Here is a 21,924-nt window from a genome sequence, read left to right as displayed (position 1 = left end):
TAAAATTGCTTTTGGCATGCAAATACCATGCTTTTCCTGACATAAATATTTTCAGAATAGGCCATTAGAGTTCAGGTATATAAAACCCTGCTTTTACTGGAAATTTTAATGTTGTAGTAAACCCAGAGATTTATAGTGAAAAATTGATGTCTGTTATCTCACTTTTATCTTTTAACCAGCAGTTTTATAAATGCTATATCTTTGATCTGGCTTTTTCCATCTAGAGACTGAGCTATATACTCTTAATAGGAAAGTCGTTTTTAAACAGCTTCCCACGTTGAACAAGCACAGTATTGTGGATCTGGCACGAAGATGTAACATGCCATTACTGCAGATATATAACGATCTATTCAACTATTTTCAAAGGGGGGGGGGGGGGGGAAGAAACCTTTTTATAAGCAGGAGTAACCCTCTGGTAAAAATGTGGCTTTAAGGGAAGGGGAGGGGGGGGTCACAATTTATTTCCAAAGCTGTTTCCTCCCAGAGCTGCATCTCATGCTGTCCTGGGGCAGTCCAGCCTGGGGGCTCGGTCCTTCACCCCACTCCTCTGTGAAGTTGTCTCCTGCTTTGTCTCCCTACGAGCAGCTGAGTCACTTCCTGTTTTTAAATCTTGGCTTAAAACCTCCTTTTTTCCCCCCTCTCAGCTTACAATGGGCTCACTGTGGAGTGGGGAGGGATGCTGCACAGGCAGCCACAAGGTAGAAATAAAAATGTGCTCCGAGGTCTTCCGCCATCCCTCGCTTCCACCTGGAGATAAACCCCTCGCCCTCGCAGGAAGGCAAGATAGCAAGCGTTAGCAGCAGAAGCACACCATGCAACAGCCTCTCCCTTTATTTTTTTTCCATGTCCCCCCCTTCACTCCCCGCGGGGATTGCTCTGGCAGTTGAAGACGTGCCATGAGCAGCAGGAGCTGGGATGGGATCCGGTGTCAGCAGGGACGGGAGAGGAAGAGTGTGAACCGAGAAGGCAAGATGGGCTCCTGTGCTTGATCAAGAATGGCCCCATAAAGCAGCGTGTCATTCAGTGAAACTGTGAAACTTGGCAGATAAAGCTGATTTGCTTCTTTCACAAAATATCGTATGGCAGAGGCAGTGTGTTCTGCCTCGCCCGGGTCGGATGCAAAGAGATTTTCGGGTTTCTATTTGCAGGAACAAAAGGAGTGCTTAGAGCACTCCAGGTCCTTCCTCTGCCTGTGTCTTAATTTTGTTTATATTGTGTCTTCTCAGAAATAAAGGTTAAAACCTTAGGAAATTTCTGAAGGATTCTTTTCTTTGAATTCTTTCTCAGGCAATAGAAAAATGAGGTCCAGTTAGCTGGCTTATTGCTTACTCCAGGCAGAACCTGAGAAGGTCTGGCAGCAGTCCTGGCCATCCCTGTTTTATGGACATGACCTTGGTTAAGCAGGTTGTCTTCAGCGAGTCTTGGGTTCCCACTTGTAAAAAGTAGACAGCAACTTTTTTGAATCAACAGTGATATGTTGAAGAGTGTAAGCCTGAAAATCTCTGAGGCAGTTCATATCAGTGTGCAATTGCCCATGGAAATCTGTGTGGAGGGGAATAAAAGCATTAAAACCCTGATAGAGTTGAAGCCAAAGAAAAAGGTTCAGTATGGAAAATACTTCACTCGTAAGAGGACAATACTGACCACTTCAAGCTGCTCCTGGGGGCCGGGCAGCCCTTTCAGCACGTAAGGCAAAGGTTGGGTTTGTTGACACACGGATTGAAGAGTGTGCTTCCCAAGTGTACTCTACACGTGGGGTCAAACAGCTCTTGCAAGAGGCTCCCAGAGAGGTGGGTTGAGGAGCTGGTAGCAGTTTCCAGAAGCGCCGCATATTTGAGCCCTAAGGAGAGATTTCCCAGAGGAATGCAGTGCACACCTGCCTGGCATTACTCGGGAGTTAATGCTTAATGCTTTCACGGTCTCATCCTGCAGCGCATCCCTTCGAGGCGCTGGGGTTGCGGCTGCTGAGCACTGGGCAGGATGCAGCCCCATCTCACAGGTGGCCAGGAGCAGCATTCATGACTCTTGCTTGGGTGGTTTTGTCCAGTGGAAGGAGCACGGTAGGGGGGAGAAGCGATGAGAGCTGCAAGTTTAAGTTGTCAAATGTACAAATGACAAAAGAGAGCCAAGTAGGGAAAGCTTTTTACAAAATATAAAATTCTGTTAAGGAAGCAAGACGGCACAACATAAGGAATGTTTGGTACATGTTATTGCAACTGAAAAATCAGAGTATGGAATGAATTATAATGTAGCATAATCCATAATTTTACAGTTTTCATTTTGAATTATTTATCTTATTTGATTTGATTAAAGATAAAACCAGCTAACAATATCTTGAACATCTCTTCATGTCTTAATGACAAATGAAAGATGTCCTTATTATAGCTTCCCAATTTAAAAAAAAAAATAATGTACCATTTCTGTATAATTCCCTTTTCTTTTTAAAGCACATTTCAGACATGCATTGTGTACACACGATTCCATAACCCATCAGGCTTCAGTGTTGCCTCAGTACCTCTGATTCAGTAAATCAGATCATAGGCAGCATGCTGTCATATAATAAGGTGTCTGATCCTTATTACCAGTTTGTTGATGCACAGACTCCTTCAAATTGACCATTGCAACACATGGTTTCCCCTGAAACTAGCTGTGATAATTAGCGTGGCTCTAATGAGACAGAATGTCACTGATCTTGTGCTGAACTGTCGAGTATCGACGCTACGGATGGGAACTGTCAAAGCTTGCCATCTGTGACAGAGCTTGGCATATTCCATTTGCAAGGTAGAGCATGCTCAATAGACTGTTTTTGAACAAATGGTCCATTTCTTGACTAGGGCTCTGTGTTCTGCTACCGTGGAAGACTTTATATTAGAGTGAAACTTTTTTCTTTTTTTTTTTTTTCTTTTTAATTTCTTTTTTCCCCCTTTTTTTTTTCTGGGGTAAGCTCATTAGGAAATGAAAACGTTACTAATTCTCAATCCAGTGCCTTCAATCCTTTTAACCGTGGCCTATCAGCTTTTTGGGGAGAGGCGGGGGGAGCCGATCATGTATTTGTTCTCCTTCCTTCCCCGGTTATCTTAAGGTGGTTATTCTAAGGCTACCACTTCTTCTGGGCTTTTACCTGATTTTGAAGCAGTGAGGGATATGGACAGCGTAGTTTTAAGAGACAGAGGAGCAAAAATTAAACCAAAGTCCTGGATCCTGCAAAGCGGGAGCACATGCGGCCGGGATGAAAGCATCGAGACGATCAAGAGAGCAGGGCAGCCAGGCTCCCGAGAGCAGCCCTGCAACGCGCCTTGCGAGAAGTCCAGCGCTGCTTATCATTCCAAAATATGCTTTGTTGCTTTTTATTTCCTCCTTCCCTGGCAGACCACACAGGGCTTGTTCTGAAGAACATTTTCACTAATCTGATCAGGCAGCCAAATACGCCGGGAAAACTGCTTTAATGATCCCACTAATTACCTCAAGTCAATATGAACTGTATTATTAGACTGAGGGAAAATATTCCATTAGGTCTCCCCCTTGGGAGTTTCTCCGCTTTGTGATGTCACCGGAGCCTTCGCCCTCTCGCTTGTAATTAATTTTATTTACACACGCAGGCACGCACAAGGTCACACCTGCACAACCGGAGCTGGCCGGGGAGCGAGTGGCACTCAGGCTTAATCAGATCTGTCATAATTACCATTCTGCATGTTTCTGACACACGCTGTGAAATATTTCAATTTAACTGCCGCTACCAGCACAACCAGATGTAGTGTGAGTGTGGCTGCATTGGAAATATTATTCCTCAGGATAAACTCTCTCCTCCTCCTTTTTCCTCCCACCCCCTCTCCCTTTTACAGCTAATGTGGCACAGAAGCTGATGTATCCTGTAAATCTTGAATGCAGCGCTAGATTGATAACAGCAGATTAGACAGTTTAACCACAAACAGCTTGTTCATTTTTCACAAATGAAAACCACATGTGGTGTAACTAAAATTTCAGGCTCTTTTTTTTTTTTTTTTTTCTCTCCTCTTTGGTTGTTGTTTCCTTTTGTGCGTGTGTGTGTGTTGAGGTCTGCCTTTCGCTGCAAAGGAGCGAAATAAACGGGTAAACATATGGGGGGGGGGAGAGACACTGCTTTCTTTGGAGATTATTTCTCCATGACCTTTATTAAAAACCTTCCTTGCTTTGGCAAAGAAATCCGATATCACACGGGGGGGTTGCCTCTCACTCTGAGACTTTCTAATCTCTGTTTTATGCCCACTTATTAAAGAAGTCATCCTACTGTGCTGTTTTTCAAAATAACATGCCAGCAAACACCTCGCTTCAAGAAGATCTTCTAACCAAAAAATTGAGCCTTTGCCGCCACCTGAATTTAGCAGAAATAAAATTTTCTGCCAAAGTTTTCCTCCATGAATTTTGTCCCTGTGCTATCTCTTTCTTTTTCCTCCTCCTTTGGGGAGAAGATACTGTTTTTTAAAGAATTATCAAAGTGTTGAGAATTTCGGCAAATGAAGAATTGATTTTTTTAATGAAAACACTCCAGTATTTCCTATGAAAACAGGTTACAATTGGGTTTTAGGAGTCAAAATGTTGTCTATAAATTGATACATTTTTTTTAGAAATCCAATTTTTTCAGTTCAATTTCTCAGCTAGTTAAACAGCCTTCAGTACTTAGTTAGGCTTTGTAAAACCATCTACTCTTTAGTAGATCACTGTTGGCTAGTTTTCTTACACAAAGAAAAAAAAAAAGCAGTTTTGATTGAAAGTTTTAATTAAAAGTGTCTAAAACATTTCTTACAGCAAGGAAAAAAATGTGTGTGTTGTGCAACTGAGCAGATTCCCCAAATGATGCTGCAGGTATTGTCAGGTGAGATGAGTGGTGCCACACAGCTGAGAGAAATTTCTCAAATCTAATCTGTAATAAGGCTTCCAAGGGAGGCTTAAAAGAAGTGGCTTCAGTAAGCAACCGCTTTAGCCATTGCCACTGACTTGCGATGAGGTGGCAATATCAAAAGTGCATGAAACGTGCAAGGAAGACTCGGTGTTCAAAGATAGTTGAAAAAAAAGCACATAGGGTAGTGTTTGAATGCCACAGATGGCCTGATTTGCAGAGGAAAATCTCGCTACATGATAACCCCCCAGCCTGGTGCAGGCAGAGCACATGCCCCAAGCTGTGCCCGCACAGCCTGGCCCCAGTGCTGAGCTGCAGCAGGGCAATGCAGGTGTGCTGCCAGCCGCCAGTGCTTCACGGCACCACCACCTCTGGGACATATCCCCGGGGTCCCTGTGGACCCTACATGAGCAGGTAACCTCTGTATGTGCAGTAGGAGCCCCGGAGGTGCCGTGGCTGCTGATGATTCCAAAATAAGTCCAGGGTAAGGCAGAGGAGGAGAGGAAGCGAGAAAGCTAAGCGTGAACTGTCAGGATGCTCGCAAGGGTCCAGAAATCCATCTCTCATTTCTTGCAAAGCTATTTGAAAATAGCAATGCAGTCTGGAAGCACTGGATTGCCAAGAGAAAGAAAGCGTGGCACCCTCTCCCACCTCCTTTGAGTCTTTTGTTTTCAATTTCTCTTTCCTAGGTAGAGGTGTTTCGATTCCTACACTCCAGATGCGTGAATCAGCTCCTCCTCAGGCAGCACCTGCTGTCTGCCTGACAAGAGGTGCTGTTTCTGGCAGGATGGATTTTCTTAATCTCTCTTCCTGCTTTCTGTATCCTCGCTTTCTGTATCCTCACCTTCTGTTTTGCTTTCCTCTCATCACCTTCACTAATCCCTGTAGCTATACCTCTCCTCTTAGCCTTTCCTTGACTTCTTCCCACCTTGTCTACATGCTCACCATCACCTTGTGCTCCATCTGCCCCTCTCTCCTGTCCCACTGCTGCTCTCTGCATGTCGGAACTGTGTGTAGGGCATCTCACCCAATGTGTATTTCCCACCCCTTCTTCATTGCCAATGCAGGTTAGTGATATGTAGGGGCTTCTGAGGTCTCAGTATATTGGGTTTTTAACATGAAACTAAGGTATTAAAAAAAAAAAAAAAAAAAGGAAGAAGAAAAGTCTGAGTGAGCTGTACAGGAGTTAATGGCATACTGAAATGAAAACAAAGCTGTAGTGCCAGAGCTGAGGAAGAGGCTGAGGAGCCCTTGGTTCCCGGCACTGGGGGAAGCAGGGCACCAAGTAAACAGTGCAGAAAACAAAAGAGAGCAAAATGCATAACTAAACAGGATGCGGCAGGGTAAATTTCATCCTGAGAAACCGAGGGCTACAAAATACGCTGCTGCAAAGAATAAAGGCATCTTCTGCAAACGCAAACATGCAGCAGCAGTCAGAGAAGCAATTTGCTAAAGGAGTGACCAATTAAAATTCTGGTGAATTCACTTCAGCTGGGCTAAGAAATACTAAGAAACACCCTACTATTCCTGGGGTAAGGAATAGTAGATTTGTGACATTAAGCTGGGTAATTCAAAGCATTCAACACCTGAAAGAATGTTACAGGCTTGTTAGGTGCAAGCTGAGAAAGGAGACCGTTTTGTTGCAGATAATTTTTAATTTCACTGTTTCTGATGATTTCTTATTGTGTCTGTTTTTCATTTTCCTCAAATTTAACCTCTAAGTCGAACTCCAAGGTTTTGGTTACAGATTAGCCCAAACTGCTGTCATGTAATGAAAAGACTAGGGCAAGTGCACAGCTTGCTAAGTTGGAAAAAAAAATCCAATTTGCAAATATTTATCTAATTCCCAATCTGCCAGATTATATCAGAATCCACATTATTCCATGGTCATCTTACTTTTATTCCTGTGTGGCTGTCAAGTTCCCTTACAATACAGGATGGCATTCAAGAAACAAATGAAAAGAGTTTTCAGAACCTTTTTAAAGTAAAGGTGTTGGACTGAGGGGCCTGCAGCAGAATTCCCTCAAGTTTTGGACCTCACGTGAACAAGCTTTGTACGAGTATCTGTGGGTGTGCTTAGATGACTAGTGTTAGGGCAAGTGAGGGTATTTTGCTGAGCCAGGTGCTTAGCATCTCTAGTCTATGTAACATGCATACTCATACAGGAACTTTCCAATGTTTATATAAAAATGATTATTAGAAGAAAAAAAAAAAGCTATGGAGGGCTTAAAGGAGCTGCTTTTTATTTTTGCTTTGGGGAAGCCAGTTTGCTTCATGTCTAAGAAATCATTTCCTATTCTTATATATCATTTCATATTCTTATGAGGAGGGAGTCTTACTAAAGGATCGATCTTCCCCAGCCAGGGGAAGGGGCCAGGGCAGGCAGGAGGGTGCCTGCTCCCCTGGCGCCTGCTCAAGGGGCAGGAGCTGCCGCAGAGCCATGCTGCTCTTCCCAGCCCCTTCTGCTGCCTGCAAATGTTCCACTTGGCTGCTACTTTTCTTGGCTGGTGAGGAAACACCTAACACTAAGAGCTGCTCTCTTTCTAGGAGCATTTCCCTCGTGGCCACGGTTGTCCCCAGCATGAGGGCAAGCTACCTGAAAATGCCCTTGTGTGGGTTCCCAGCCACAGCCAGCCAGGGGGGAAAAACCTCCTCTCCAGCTTCCCCTTTTAGTTCAGCTTTCCTATTCTTGTAAGTCGATGCCCCAAGCAAGCACACTGCAGTTCGGGGGATTTTAGCTTTCTGATGGCTTCACTGCTTTTATTTTTCCATGGGTGATGTATGTGTTTCTGATGGCTTCTTTCTCATTCGCTTGGGAGGTTTCCGTCTTTCACAAGTGTGAATTTTAAACTTTTTTTAAAATGTGTGGAGGAAATGGGCATTCTTAATTTTCTGATGTAATTACAAAGTGTGGAGGGAAGTTAGGGAAAAGTTTGGTTTCAGTTTCTTTAAGACCCCTTCACCTTTGGCACGATCAAAGAATTACATGTTGTTCACCACGGAACCAGGACCTGCAGGATCCAGCTGAATCGTATGAGAAATGTTAAAAGAAATCTTCTCAGCTTATTTAAAAGTCTAATTCAAATACACAGGAAAGCATTTAGTTAGGCCATAAAAATGCCTGAGATGTCTGAGAGCGTGTTTGAGCCGTGTGGGTTTTGGACTGATGTCACTTGTTGGAGCATCTTGTCAGCTGAGCTGAATTCACAGTTAAGTCCGAATATCTACAAGTCTGTGATTCCTCAGCATGAGGTGGATCTTCCTGTGATCCAAAATGAATTCTGGAAAGAAAAAAGGCATATGACAAGGAGCCACAGATTTAAATTACTCCCTCTGGGAAATTATAATCTTTAAAAAAAAAATAAATCTAATGACATGAGGTGCACATGTACAAGTAATTGCGGAAGTGACACTTTGGACCTATGGCCTTTTTACTAGAGATCTTTCCCCCAAAGCAAATGTTAAATCTCCATAAGCAACATAATAATAAACATTTCCAGTTCACTTGTAAATTGATAGTACTAAAAAAGATTTTTAAAACTGCCAAGCTCTTTCTGTTAAAGACCCTTCTCTAACTAAGCTGTAGCTATAGCTGCCACATGAAAATTGATTGCACGTTTAAGATTAAATAAATGTGGGCTATTAAGGGTCATGGTTGGATTTAGGGTTGTATTTACTTTCAGGGGAAGCATTGGCATTGCAGTGAAATCAGTAGTTCTCCCTACTTAAATGAAAGATAAAGGGCCATATATTACCAGTCACCCTCTGTGAAACCCACTGACCCATTTTATGTGCCTATGCCATAAAAAGTAATGTACCAGACTAAGACTGACTTATTTAATAATTAGCAGATATTTTTTCTTGTTTAGATTTTTTTAAGTATATTTTTTGTCCTGCATATCTCGTGGTTACAATGCCAACTGAATCGTGTGTGTGAAAAAGGAAGGATATGGAGGAGAGGAAGGCAGAATAAAGCTTCACCCACTGTTTTTTGCATCTATTACTTTTTCCCTTCTTTTTACATATGAATGTAGTTGCATTTTATGTAAGAAAGATTTTCAAAGGAATGCATATTATGTTTTTGATTAGGGCTTGTGCCTATCATTGCTAGGCAATTGAAGGCAATACTGTAGAAAAGATACATTTAAACAAGGAAACGGAGAGGTGGAGGAGGCTGAGAGCAGAGAAACCAAGCCTGGGAGAAGCCCTTAATTTAGTTTATTAATTCCCTCTGTACTCGACTAAAAAGTAATGATATTTATGTTTTCAGCCAGTTTTAGAGTTAACGGGTTAGGAGCGTTCTGTTTTTTTTCTTCCCAGGCGCTGGTGGTACGTCTCAAGTATTCGCACCCGGGGACCGTGCATACCGATTTTGATACAGCTTCAGCCCTTAATCCGACAAGTTTTTCTGTAGCACTGGCTCCCAGCCACACACCAGGGCTCCAAGTAGAGAGAGGTCTGATATGACAGACTAGACTGCAGGAGCAGGGCAGCAGTTTCCTGGGTTGTTTTGTTGCTGTACTCATTTCATGCCTATCATTGAATTTTACAGGTTGCTTTAGCAAGTTTCCTTTTTTTTTTTTTTTTTTTTTTGTGTGTGTGTGTGGTTTTTATTTGTTTGTTTGTTTTGTTTGGTTGTTTACAAGAGTAGAAATACATATTTAATTTGTAAGTGCTGCAGCTATGCAGGGAAAAAAGGCAGAGGGAAAAAGATCATTAGGGATCTTTTCCCCCCCAGAAAAATGCAGTGAAATGCTGTCAGCACCACTGCTGGCAGCTTGGTCATTTTTTTTTTCCTAACCCAGAGAAGAGGTGTAGGTAACATGCAGACAGATGGTGCAGCTGAATAATAGGTTGGATAAGAAATTTAACGGCATAATCTGTTTCTTCAAAGGAAGTTTTTCCTGCTAGTGAAGTTTACCTTTCTTCTGAAAAGCCCTATGAGGTTGTGGGGTTTTCAGTTTGTTTGTTTTACTAAATCTCATCTATTACAATGGCAGATACAGATTTACTTAAAATTCACATCTGGCTTCCCCTTTCAATGTTCTAGTAATGAAAGCCAGTAGAACAGATAAACCAGAAATAGCTGGAGATAAAGGACAGCTTCAGGTTTCAAACTTTCTCTGATTTAGTGGAATGCTAAAAAGCAGAGCCTGAAATTTAGGACTGATTAGTGTGAATAAAATAATAAAGCAAACATCTTTCTGGGAACATTTGTTTTCACTTTACACCACATCTCAAGAAGATGCATTCATGTTCTAGCAGCTCTGCTCATCCTCTGGATCAGACTGAACACCAGCTTTTGCTTCTTGAATTACAGATACACAGTTTTGTGAGCAAAATAGGGAAATCCCAAGCTATTGAACGTTGATGGCAGCTTTCAAATTTACTTGAAAGTATGTGCCTCACATAAGTCAGTTCTTAAAAGTACTTGAAAATATAAGCTAAAATGAAAAGCTTTTCACTAACAAATGCGTTGTTCAGTATCAAAAACTACTGAATCTGACAGATTATTAATTTTCCTTAACATTTTATGAAGATATGCAGTGGCCATTCTTTTAACAGACTTCAGCTCTTCTGGGAAACATATAGGTCTATTCAACTTTGATAGGAGATAACCACGACAATTTATGTAGTTTAGGAAAAATACAAACCTGCAGTCAGAATAAATTCTCCTGAAGTCAGGGAATTCCTGAAGAATATTTAAGGCTTAAAAGGAGCACTCTGATCATCTGGGCTTGTACCCATGTCTGAACCCACAAGTATTTCACCCAGAAAGAAGTCAAATTTCAGTAATCTCAGCCCAAAGATGAATTTTGAATTAAATGCTGTCTTCTTCCACTGCAGTGGGGGTTGCCTGATGTAGTTTTCTGGATAATACAAACGTAATGCAAACTGCATTCCCACTGTAAACTAAAACAGAGTCCATTGCTACTTATTTGTTGGATTTGTTTTGTGCTGAAGCAACATTTGTTTGTTTTCCTTCATGATGCCATATACAGAAGCTTATGTATTCTGAACTCCCTGAATTTTCGATCCTGTTCAACACTCTGAGAAATCTCAGTTGAAGGGTTTAATGCGTTTTCCAATCAATGTGTAGGAAATTTGGCCTTATCAATTTAAATGCTGGTGATCCTTTCATTGCATTATGGAAGAATCTTCTCTAAGCAGAGATTATTCTTAAGAACTTCATAACATTTAAAGGTTAATATGTTAGGTAAAGAACAATATCTTAAGACAAACATTTTTATTACAGGACATGAAGGGATAGTTCTGATTAAATTACATGATTATTTGAATGGGAAGGAAGACAAAGTGCATCATTTCTTGCCCTCAACTTTAATGCCTTTAATCAAATAATGACCTTCTGGAAATAGTTAATTTTAAGCATTTGGAAAGATCAATACCACTTTGCCACCAAAAAATGGCCCAGATGATGAAATTTGATGTATTTAAAGTACCATTTCACCCTTTTAACCTAGTAAATAATTTAAAATGCTTTCAGTACTCCTATGCTACCATAATGTATCTCATTGGAAGTATTATGACTTTTCCAAAAGCAACCTTTCTGTACAATGAGCAGCTTACAAGTTTAATACTGAGGCCTAAGACTATATGCATGTATTGTAGTGGTGGTATCGGCCTTTTTTCTTCTCTTTTATGTGTGGATTCAGTTTTGAAAAGAAATGGAAATATCTACGACAAACACAGCCATTTGGAACAAAAATGAGATTTGTAAAGCAAGTTGGACAGCTTTTGAAGGGAAAAAGTCAATATTTAAAGTTTAGTTCATGAGTTCTTTTCCTTTGTTTTGTCTATAAGCTTTTGTGTTAAAGGTGAAGGATTTGGGTTGCTCAGACAATTAAGAGCCCATTTTACCAAGTGTAATTTCATATCTGTGCTCTATAAACTGGAGTGCCTTCAGCATTGTAAATAAAAAAAATTGCCCTCTATTAGCATGTTTGTGGGCAGATTAAAAACAGTCTTCATTAGCATAAGTAACACTTACAGATTCTTTTAAAAGTAGAAAATTATTTGCTGAATGATAAATTGCTAGCTTTATAGTTAGTTGCTGAAAATGTGCTCATTCAAAATGCCTACTTTAGTTTAGTCTACAATACTCAATTTTTTTAGTTCAAAGTACTGTTTAATGGATTATGTACTTAGTCTTTGTTCACAGTAGAAGCTGAAATGCAATTCACACTTTTTGCTAAAATGTTTGTATCAAATACCTCCTTATTTAGACTGATTTCTTCTAACACTATATATTTTTATTATGCTATATGCCCCAGAGACTGATACAAAATAATCTCCGATATGCTATACCAAAGAAAAGCTGTTCGCATCTTAGCACTGATACTGTAAAATGTTTTGCCTTCATGGATTCAAATTACAGCTCCTTTTAAAAATGTTTGATTCCTTGTTAGTTATTCTGAAAAAAAAAAAAAAAATCATCATTTGGCAAATTATCATCACTATAGCAAATTCACCAAACAAAAGAATTCCGTTGCTCCACCTTGAAGCCCTTTCTTCCCGGACTTGTTTATTGCTGATTTGGATGGAAGCTTTGCCCAGAGAGCATCTTTCATGCTGGTAATGCTACCCTCTTTGATCTAGTTAGAATTGGTATTTACACCATAAGTGTAGATTTCCTTTTTTTTTTTTTTTTCATATAATAAGAAGGATACTGGAATGCAAGAATAGTTTTTTTTTAGACGCTGTGTGTGACAGAGCAGGACTTTAAATACAGCTCAACTCAGTCTGAATAAAATAGCATTTGGATACGTAAATAAAATGCACGTATGCTTTCTTTAAAATAAGCGTGCTCATGGGTCTTGCAGACTCTAATGTTTGGCAGTTATCCTCTTTGCGCTTTTCTTGCAATAGTTTGGCAGTAGAGCTTTCACAGGTTTTTTTCCTTTAATATCTTATGTTTCTTTAATGTTTCTTTACTAAATCCCTACAAGAAAACCAGGCAGAAGACCCTTATTTATTTTAAATATCTTAGGTTTAGCATCTTTTTTTTTTTTCACCATTTTCTTGCTTACTGTAGCAAGACCTTTGCAGATGGTACTTGGTTACTTGAAAGTGCATAACAGTATTTTCTTTGTAGCAGATGGATTTAAGACTTTTAGTTCCCAATAAATGTAGGTTTACAATACATAACTTTACAGGATTTGTGTTGTATATAACAGGTTTGAACATATTATCTCAGAATTCATCTGCATGGCATTTTCAGCTTATCCAGGGCCCATGCCAGTATTTTAAGTAATAGGGAGAGCATAGTGATTGATAGCAGCTAAAGGCGTGATTTTGAATAGAAACAAAGGTTTTAGAACAGAAGGTGTCAAATTAAACTTTGTCAGTTTGAAAAGTAGTAACATCCTGAAAGTTCTGCAAACATATTTACATGTGGCTAATGTTTATATTTTGCTTTGTACTCTCTTTATATTCAGTGTAATGTTGCCTGGCAAATTTACTCTGTTTTAAAATCAAGGTTTTTCCCAATGTCATTGCAGAGTTTTGGGGGGTTTGCCTTGCTGCATAGATATATCTGTCTAATTATTTTAAGGCTGTTTTTTAATGATGTGCTGTATGTGCTGTAGAAACTGGCTGTCATCAAATTTGAGTTATAGATACTTCCTTATTATTTTAGGGTCCAGTCCACTTCTTATAAGATTATAAAAGCATGAAAAAGCAGTGGTGTGAGCTCTCCTTCAGAATAAATTGTATGAACTATACAGAAATTGCTCTAGATGTAGGTGCGTACAAGAGGAGAAAAATCAGCCTTGTTAAATTCACTAGTAAATTAAACTATGTTAACAATAGCACTTCATACTTCTTTAGATCAAATAGAAGCAAAACCTACAAATTTTGCATAACTTAAAATCCCCATTAGACGAGTCTATATCATTATTTTTTCTCAAATTTACAAAAACATTTCATACATTCTCATCTAGCTTACTTTTCTGAATAAGCTTTATGTTCAAACAGAAGTCTGCACTGAAATTAAATTAAATACTTACGGGTTTTGGTTGGTTGGTTGGTTTTCTGAACACGGTGGTATAAAGTCCTACTAACTAAATAAACCCCTACAGTCTCTGTTACTGCCCACTCACTGACTCTTCTGAGAATTTCTGTAAGGTCAACTTTTACAAATATTTTCAAAATAAACAAAGACCCAAAATTGCTTCTGTCCTTGTAATTTTAGAAGATTTCAGTTGGTCATTTCCATGTTGTCTATCATATATTTTATCAGAATAACTGTTTACTTAAGAGCGTGAAGAACAGAGTGGAAAAGAGACATTTAATTAGAGTAGCAGTATACTCTATACACAGTGTCAGAAGCAACTGATTTCAGTATCTCAAAATCAGTGTTTCTCTGAAAGGCTAGCAGAGACATGCTTCATCTTACAACTCATTAAATCATTTTTACATAAAAAATTAGAAGTGAGATTTCAGTGCAAATACTAATAGCATAGTACTGAAAGTGCAATGCTAGTTAACAGTAATTTGTAAGGCTAAAGACATCTATCAACTGTAGAAACACAGAAAAGGCAATATGGGGAGAAGGAATTTCTTAGTTAACAAAAGTGTTGTTGTGAAATATGTTTAATCAGCATAAACTTTGATTGCTTAGGAATTATTTTTACTATGGGGCATTTAATAAGAGTTACAACTGCCTTTTCAAAAGAGCATCTGAAATTCCCATTGCCAGTAGACAAAACGTGCAGCTTCTAAGTGCATGGTGCAATTTCTTGTTAGGTCTGTGAGTATACCTTAAAGAGCTGTCATGGAAGGGGAAATGTTGTCTATCTTGTATTTTTATATATATTTATATATATATATATATATATATAAAAAAAAAAACTTTTCACCTAAATGCTTTTGAAGTTCACCTTTCTCTTTCACCACCATTAGAAACAGGACCAACAGTTTCAATATGAAGCAGTGCAGACTCCAATTGTCCTTCGGTTAGGACATTTTTTTCAGCTTCAGGGTGGGCCTGTTTCTTTTTAATGAAATTTTCATTTCAATTAAAAGATCTCAATTTGGTTCTCTTCATCTTCTCCCCTCCATCCCAACAAACCACCTATGCTTTCTGATTTCACATCTTAACTTGCTGCAGAAAGCTAGTACTGCTGTTGAGCACAGTCCTGCACTTGACCCCACAGAAGCAAGGCAAGCAGAGAACCACAAGCAGCATATGGATTTTGTTAGGGGCAGGGAGAGTTTGTGCATCGACCTGCTGACGCATCCCAGGGCTCCTCATGATGGGGAGGGAGAACATACATACCCTTGCTACTGTTTTAGAAACATGCCATAGAGCTCGAACTGAGACAAGCTGTACATTATGTGTACATCTGTAGGATGGCATTTGGCTACATTTCCCAATTCACTTTTTAAGCCCTGGGGCAACACCCAGCATCTGTGTGGCCAAAAAGTGGGGTGTGCCCCACCTCCAGGGTGCAGGGGGCCTCTCTGCTGCCACTGCTCACCTACGTCTCAGCACACTTGATGAGCACACAGTGGGTCTGGGCCCTGCTTAAATTTTTGCCTTCTCAGCTCTGCTACCAGCATCTCACCAACATTTGTCAGTTGGGTTATTTCTGCTTTTTCTCCTGTGTCATTTGTTCAGTTTTCCTCCAAGAGCATACACTTGAAATCTTTATACACACCTCACCAAATATTTTTGTATACAATATGAATGCATTAAGTTTATTTGTTTACTTTCACCTCTTCCTATCATGGCAATATTTTTACACTGCATTTATTAACTGCTAGCTAAAGATATGAATGTCTTCAAAAAAATAATGTATCTATTCTGTATCTATGTATCTATTGTATCTAGTAGTAAACTGGTCTGGATAAACCATTTTTCAAATACCAGTACATATAAAAAGGATCTAAAAGCTTCTGTACATTTATATTATTTGTTGATTCAATAAAATGTCATATTATCTTTCCCACAGCATTAAGAAATAAAATTGCATGGACCTAGTTTTGAAAACAGATCCTTGATGCTAAAAGGAAGAAATACGCATGTTGCATGCGTGCAATATTTTGTTTCTAAATTTTAATATACCAAAAAATTGTTGCCAATGCACACTGTGCTTCCCAGAGCATTTGCACGAATCTTACTTTCCTGCATCCCATAAAAGGATTCCTCTCTTTTAAAAAGACATTAGGGAGCTTTGCTATCATTCTGATTTCCATCAGGCAGCTCTGCAGTCAAAGCAGGTAACTGAAGTACTTTCCTGTTTGGAGGAGTAGTACCAGCATTTAGAAACTGCACAGCAGCTGATCTACCAGCTACTGAAATGTGGTGTTGATGCTCTCAGATGGGTGTAGGCTTGCATAAAATAAAACAGGCAGCAGAGAGAGTATCACGTACTGGTATCGGTTTGTAGGGGAGGATATAGGGGATTCTGCCTTGGTCAATGGGTTTGTTGAACAAAGAGCACTGGGGTACAGGACCAAGGAAAATGTGCTTGTGTCTTGCAAGGGTCTGAGCAATAAGGTGGTGGTCTCTTGGTGTGCTGACGTTTGGTTCACATCCAGCATTTACAGTGAAAGCCACGTCTTGCCAAGGAGGTGAGAGAATGCAGTGCTGCTGAAGTCCACGTTTCACCCTCATTTGCTCCTCATGAGGTGAGGAAATACTAACATTTTGCTGGTGTTATCTTCAAGGGGTGGCTCTGCGAGCTGTTACGTTGGAAAGAAGATCCCTCACCAGAGAACAGGACCCTCTGGGAGAATCTCTCCATGATCCGAAGGTTCCTCAGTCTTCCTCAGCCTGAACGCGATGCCATTTACGAACAAGAAAGCAATGCAGTTCATCACCATGGTGACAGGCCTTCCCACATTATCCATGTGCCAGCAGACCAGATTCAGGTTAGTTTACCTTGGCCAATCCAGCAGAGCACTAAGTAAATAAAGCTTTAAACATAGCAAAGGAAATTAGTGTTTCTTTCCTCCCCGCCAGACTAACTACAGGTCTCCTGGTAAGAGATAACAGCACACTGCCCTCCGCCACCTGAATTAAAAGATGAGTGGGTGACCCCCTGTGTTTTTCTTCTGGTTTGGGTTTTTTCAAGTTTGCATGGAGAGGGCAGCTCAGGCACATGTGCGTGGGGCAGTACAAGCTGTCCGCATGAGCTGCCTGGCATCAGACAGGCATCAGGACCAAAAGACAGATGTGTTGGGCACTAGCTGTGCATTGCCAGCAGAGTGGGAGGAGGTGATAACATGCTGCTGTTGGAAAGCTAAGCTCAACCCCTCAGCAGTGATGTCCCACCCCAGGTAGGAGTGAGGGAAGGGGACATGATTCCTCGTCCCATTTGATCCCCAGCCGAGACCGGGATGAGTCAATGTTTGTTTGTTTTTCCTTTAGAGCCCCTCTCCCACCACCCTTGGGAAAGGAGAGCATAGAGGCGCTTTCTTACCAGGCCTGCTGACCGCTGGACCTTGGCTGGGTGCTGCTCCGCAGGTGAGCTGGCACAAGGGCAAATGTGCCAGGGAGAGAACAGAAGGCTTGCAGGACCCACGCCACCTGGCTTGGAGGTGCTGGTCCCTTGGCTCTCCCAGGCATCACGCACACGAGCCTGGTGGCCCCTCAGCCAGGGAGCACAGCTGGCCAGTTTGCTAAATATCACAGGCCAGATCTGCAGCTCTCTGAGCTAGAGACTCTTTAATCCCTTCTCACTGAAGACCTGAGGTCAGCCTTTAAGTGCTCCCTCTTACAGGGCAGATATTACCCCTGCTTTTCAGTTCCCAACCTCAGCTGAGACATGGTGCACGATTTGTATTACCTATACAGGAAAATATTTACAGAGCTAGGGAGGATAGAGTTATCTTGCAGCCAGAAACAACACAAGTGTATATTAAAGATAAAGCAAACTGAATAAGTCAATCCCTTAGGATATCAACTACTAAAATAATTGTGAAAGACTGGAAAGTTGCTGTTTGATTTAGCAAAAAGAGAGAGAAAGATCTATATTAAGTAAGAAAACAGCACTTGTTTGAAAACGTACATTGTTTTTAATAAAATCACTTCTTAAGGGGATAAAAGGAAAAGCTTATGCACGGTATAAACATTTTGCCACTATGCCATTTACTTAGATTTTCTTGCCTTGTTGATAAAAGTTTTGTGTTTGATCTCACAAATATTATTCACCTAAGCAGTTGCACTGTAATCTCTTAATATGACTTGTAAGAGTGGATTGGGAGACTGGGCCTGAGTTTTGTCTGTGCTCTTCTACACTGTAATTGTTGGAGATGCAAAATTGTGTAGTTAAGACATGAGTTTTCAAACTGTATATACAAAGCCTCCAGTCTTGTAAGATTTTAATGTGCTGGGAGTAGTCTTGAATCTCTGTGGGTTTGAAACCTTCAATGGGACTGCTCACAGAGCGTAAAACATGAAAGGATGTGAATAGGGATGAGGCAAGAGCCCTAATTCCATGGGCATTTGCATCAGATTTTACAATAACAGGATCGCTTCAAGCAGGGGCTGCTGAAGTGGGTGTTGAGACCTACATGAAGTCTTCACAACCATAAGTGGCACTGCAAAATGGCCAGAAATTAAATTCATCCAATCCCTACAATATTTTGTGCTTCTTAAGGTCTGCAAGTAGATTGCAACCAAAAGCTTGGGAACCACTTCTGACACACAAAAAACTGTCGAGGGGAGACTCGCAAAGGGAAATGAAATGTAGTGATAGCAGCTGCTTGTTTTGCTGCTGTTGTTTTTTAATAATAACTGGTGGTTTGTACCATATGACAAGAAATTTGCTGATCCAAAATATCTTACTAACCAGTGCTTCCTGTGCTGTGAAGCAAGAGAATTGTCAACAAAAACAGTAGCTGATAAATTTACTTTTGATTTTAAACATGATCTTATAATGTGCTGTACTCCAGCAGTGGAGGAGAAAAACATCTCTGTCCCTAGGGCTCAGTGCCTCACCTTTTAAGAATGTTTCTGAATCCATGCTTGCAAAACTTCATTTTAAGCTCTTGTTAATTATTTACATCATGATTTGCTTTATCTTATTCTTCTGATGTGCATACTGGCTCATTTTTATTGCTTGAGTTTTTGGAATGCAGCATGTTCCCTTCTAATAATAATAGTGCAACTTATTTAGAGCTTTGCATCTTAGTGCTTTATAAATATTAACTAAATAATCCCCAGCACAAACACTGCAGTAGGTAAATATGTTTGTTCCCCGTTTATATGCTGGGATCCTTGAACACAGACAAGACACCCTCTCCGTGGCCACAGGCAAGATGGGTCAGAGCCAGACCGGGAAACAAGGAGTTGCTACCTCCTGATCTCTTTGTCCTTGTGGAGGCAGGGTTTGGCAGCATGATGTTAGACCCTTCCAGCTAACGCAGTCTGCAGTAACGTTTGCAAGTTTGGGGAGGCTTCAGTGGCTGCTCAGCACAGATCGGTAGTGGGATATTCCACACTTAGCTAAAATGCTTTCCCTCTCCCCGATCCCCCCGGTCCGTTCTGTCTAGCCATTGCTAGAGATTTTCAGTCCTTGCTTTTGGGCAGCAGCTGCTGCTGCTGGCAGAGCTCCTGTGTGTTTGCCCTCATCTGGCACTTTTCTCACTTTGCCCTTGCTACAGTTCTGGCTAAGCTGGTCAAGTTAATCCTACGCTATGTCACCTACTTAGCATTTTGTCTTGTCTGCACTTGACTCATGGAGCACGTTCATTGAACTGTCGGCTGAACTGCCGCTGATGTCACGTCATCGGTGTTTCAGCTGGACCAACTCAGAGTGCTCCACCACTCTGCCCGCATCTTGCCAGCCCTTTATCCCCAGTCCCTGCTCACACATGTGCAGATGTGTGGAAGGTATGCGAGGCTTACTAATTATTTTAATTCAGGGTCACGTTACTACCATTGATAATGAGCCTTTTTTTTGTTTCGCTTAAAGTTACTGAGCGATTACTTATAGCTCTGCAATTTTTTTCCCATGGATTTTCTTCATAACACAAAATACGGGCAGGAATGCATGTACAAAAAATGCTGTGCTTTGTCTTGCAGCAGCAGCAACAGCAACAACAGCAGCAGCAGCAGCAGCAGCAACAGCAACCAGGTCCCAGACTACCCCCAAGGCAACCGACAGTAGCATCACCAGCTGAATCTGAGGATGAAAATCGTCAGAAACCCCGGCCGCGAACAAAGATTTCTGTTGAAGCCCTAGGGATCCTACAGAGTTTCATTCAAGACGTGGGCCTGTATCCAGATGAAGAAGCAATCCAGACTCTCTCTGCTCAGCTTGACCTGCCCAAGCACACCATCATCAAGTTCTTTCAGAACCAGCGATATTATCTCAAGCACCACGGGAAGCTGAAGGACAATTCTGGGTTAGAGGTGGATGTTGCAGAATACAAGGAGGAAGAGTTGCTCAAGGATTTAGAAGACAGCATCCAAGATAAAAATGCAAACACGCTTTTTCCGGTTAAACTAGAAGAAGAGTTATCGGTAGAAGGGAACACAGAAATTAATGCTGAATTGAAAGACTGATCTAAAAGTATTATTTTCTTTCAACAGTGCCACTGGTATTTACTAATGAAATGAAAGTTCCATCTTGCGTTCTGTCAAAAACCTTTATTATACATTGTTTGGCCAATGAATCTTCCAAAACTTGCACAAAAGTTGAAAAAAGGATAATGCAGACTGCACTAGATGTTTTACTCTGTTTTACAAACTGCTTCGCAGCAACAGATGAAGCGTTGAGGATTGTTTGATATTAATTTGTGTTCACTGGATACACTGTGAGTGTACCCAATAAGCATGATACCAGTGATTTTGATTCTGGAGCCTTCAGACAAGCATTACAACTTTTGTGATTTACTGTTTTTTTTTTGTTGTTGTTGTTGTTCCTTTTTTTTTTTTTTTTAATTATTACTGTAGCACTCCACACTTGATCTTTGGAAACTCACATTTATTTAAAAAAAATAAAATAAAAAGAGTTTGTTACTCTTGTTCTATTGTATGTTACAAAAAAACTATAGACTGTGGAATGCAGTTTAAAGATAACATATGCCAACAAATGCCTTGTATTATATGGCACTGCCGTAATTCAGATTTGTTTTCTTTTGGAAATAAAGGTCACTGTTTTTTTTTTCCATTCTCATTGTTACATGGTTTTAAAGAAAATGAAAAAGAAAATGTGAAACACAATTTAGTCCTCATTATTTATTTGTAGATCCTGCAGCATCATGTTGTAATTAATTTTTTTGGAAGTTTCCGTTAAATGTAATATTGCTTCTCTTGTTATCATACTGATTTTTTTTTCTATTTATAAATGTATTTTGATGGGCAGTAAAACAAAGTGTCTTAAAAGTTTTAAATAGAGAAAATGTGCTTTACACAGTTGCCTATAAAAAGTGCTCTATGTTATCCAAGCAATTCATACTATAAGCTTCACTCTTATTGTTGTATGCAATTTTTACTATCATGCAAATAAGCTTAGGTAAATAAAACTAATAGATCACCTTAGAAACTTATGCAATTAATGTGAAAATAATTGATGTTTGCAATGTGTCTTCCTTTGGTTTACAATCAATTTTAAAGCTACAGCTGTATAAATTTTCTGTATAAAGGTGTATTTCTTTTTTATGAGTTTATTGCTATGAAAACACCAGTTATTTTGTTACAGCTGGCTGTTTTTATAAGTGTATCACAATTTTCTTTATGCAGAAATGTTCTGACTAGGAGTGGTTATTGACTGTAACTACACAATTAAAATTGTTTGTATGGTATGATATGGCAGGGTTTGTCTGCGTATGTGTATATCTGGGAGGAATAACTTGTTCTTAGTGCACATCGTACCTTCTTGCCACCACTTTGAAGATGACATTTCAATTGTTCTCCTTTAAAATCACAAGTAGATTTTTTTAATGACCTTCTTAATATTTGAATATAGATAACATACTTCAAAAAGAAACACAGTTTGGTTATGAAAATCATAACCTGTCTTTTCTTGGTTTAAAAACTTGCCTGCCCAACAGAGATAGCAGGATATTATTGAGTC

General features: G+C 40.1%; 1 protein-coding gene across 3 annotated transcripts in view; it reads left to right on the top strand.

The window, feature by feature from the left end:
- Positions 1-21,602, top strand: part of SATB1 (SATB homeobox 1) — a 73,994-nt gene extending 52,392 nt beyond the window's left edge. The window contains exons 10-12 of one of the 3 annotated variants that reach the window (XM_084282788.1): positions 16,568-16,771; positions 17,271-17,366; positions 19,929-21,602. In XM_084282788.1, coding sequence (XP_084138914.1) covers positions 16,568-16,771; positions 17,271-17,366; positions 19,929-20,411 — 783 coding nt within the window. In that variant the 3' untranslated portion in view covers positions 20,412-21,602. The remainder of the gene's footprint in view (positions 1-16,567; positions 16,772-17,270; positions 17,367-19,928) is intronic. The other 2 variants (XM_084282787.1, XM_084282786.1) reach the window with 2 other exon arrangements.
- The last annotated feature ends 322 nt before the right edge of the window (positions 21,603-21,924 follow it).

The sequence above is a fragment of the Netta rufina genome (genome assembly GCF_964035555.1).
Source record: "Netta rufina genome assembly, chromosome: 2".
In the NCBI taxonomy this organism is placed as follows: Eukaryota; Metazoa; Chordata; class Aves; order Anseriformes; family Anatidae; genus Netta; species Netta rufina.
This window is presented reverse-complemented; position numbering and strand designations above follow the sequence as displayed.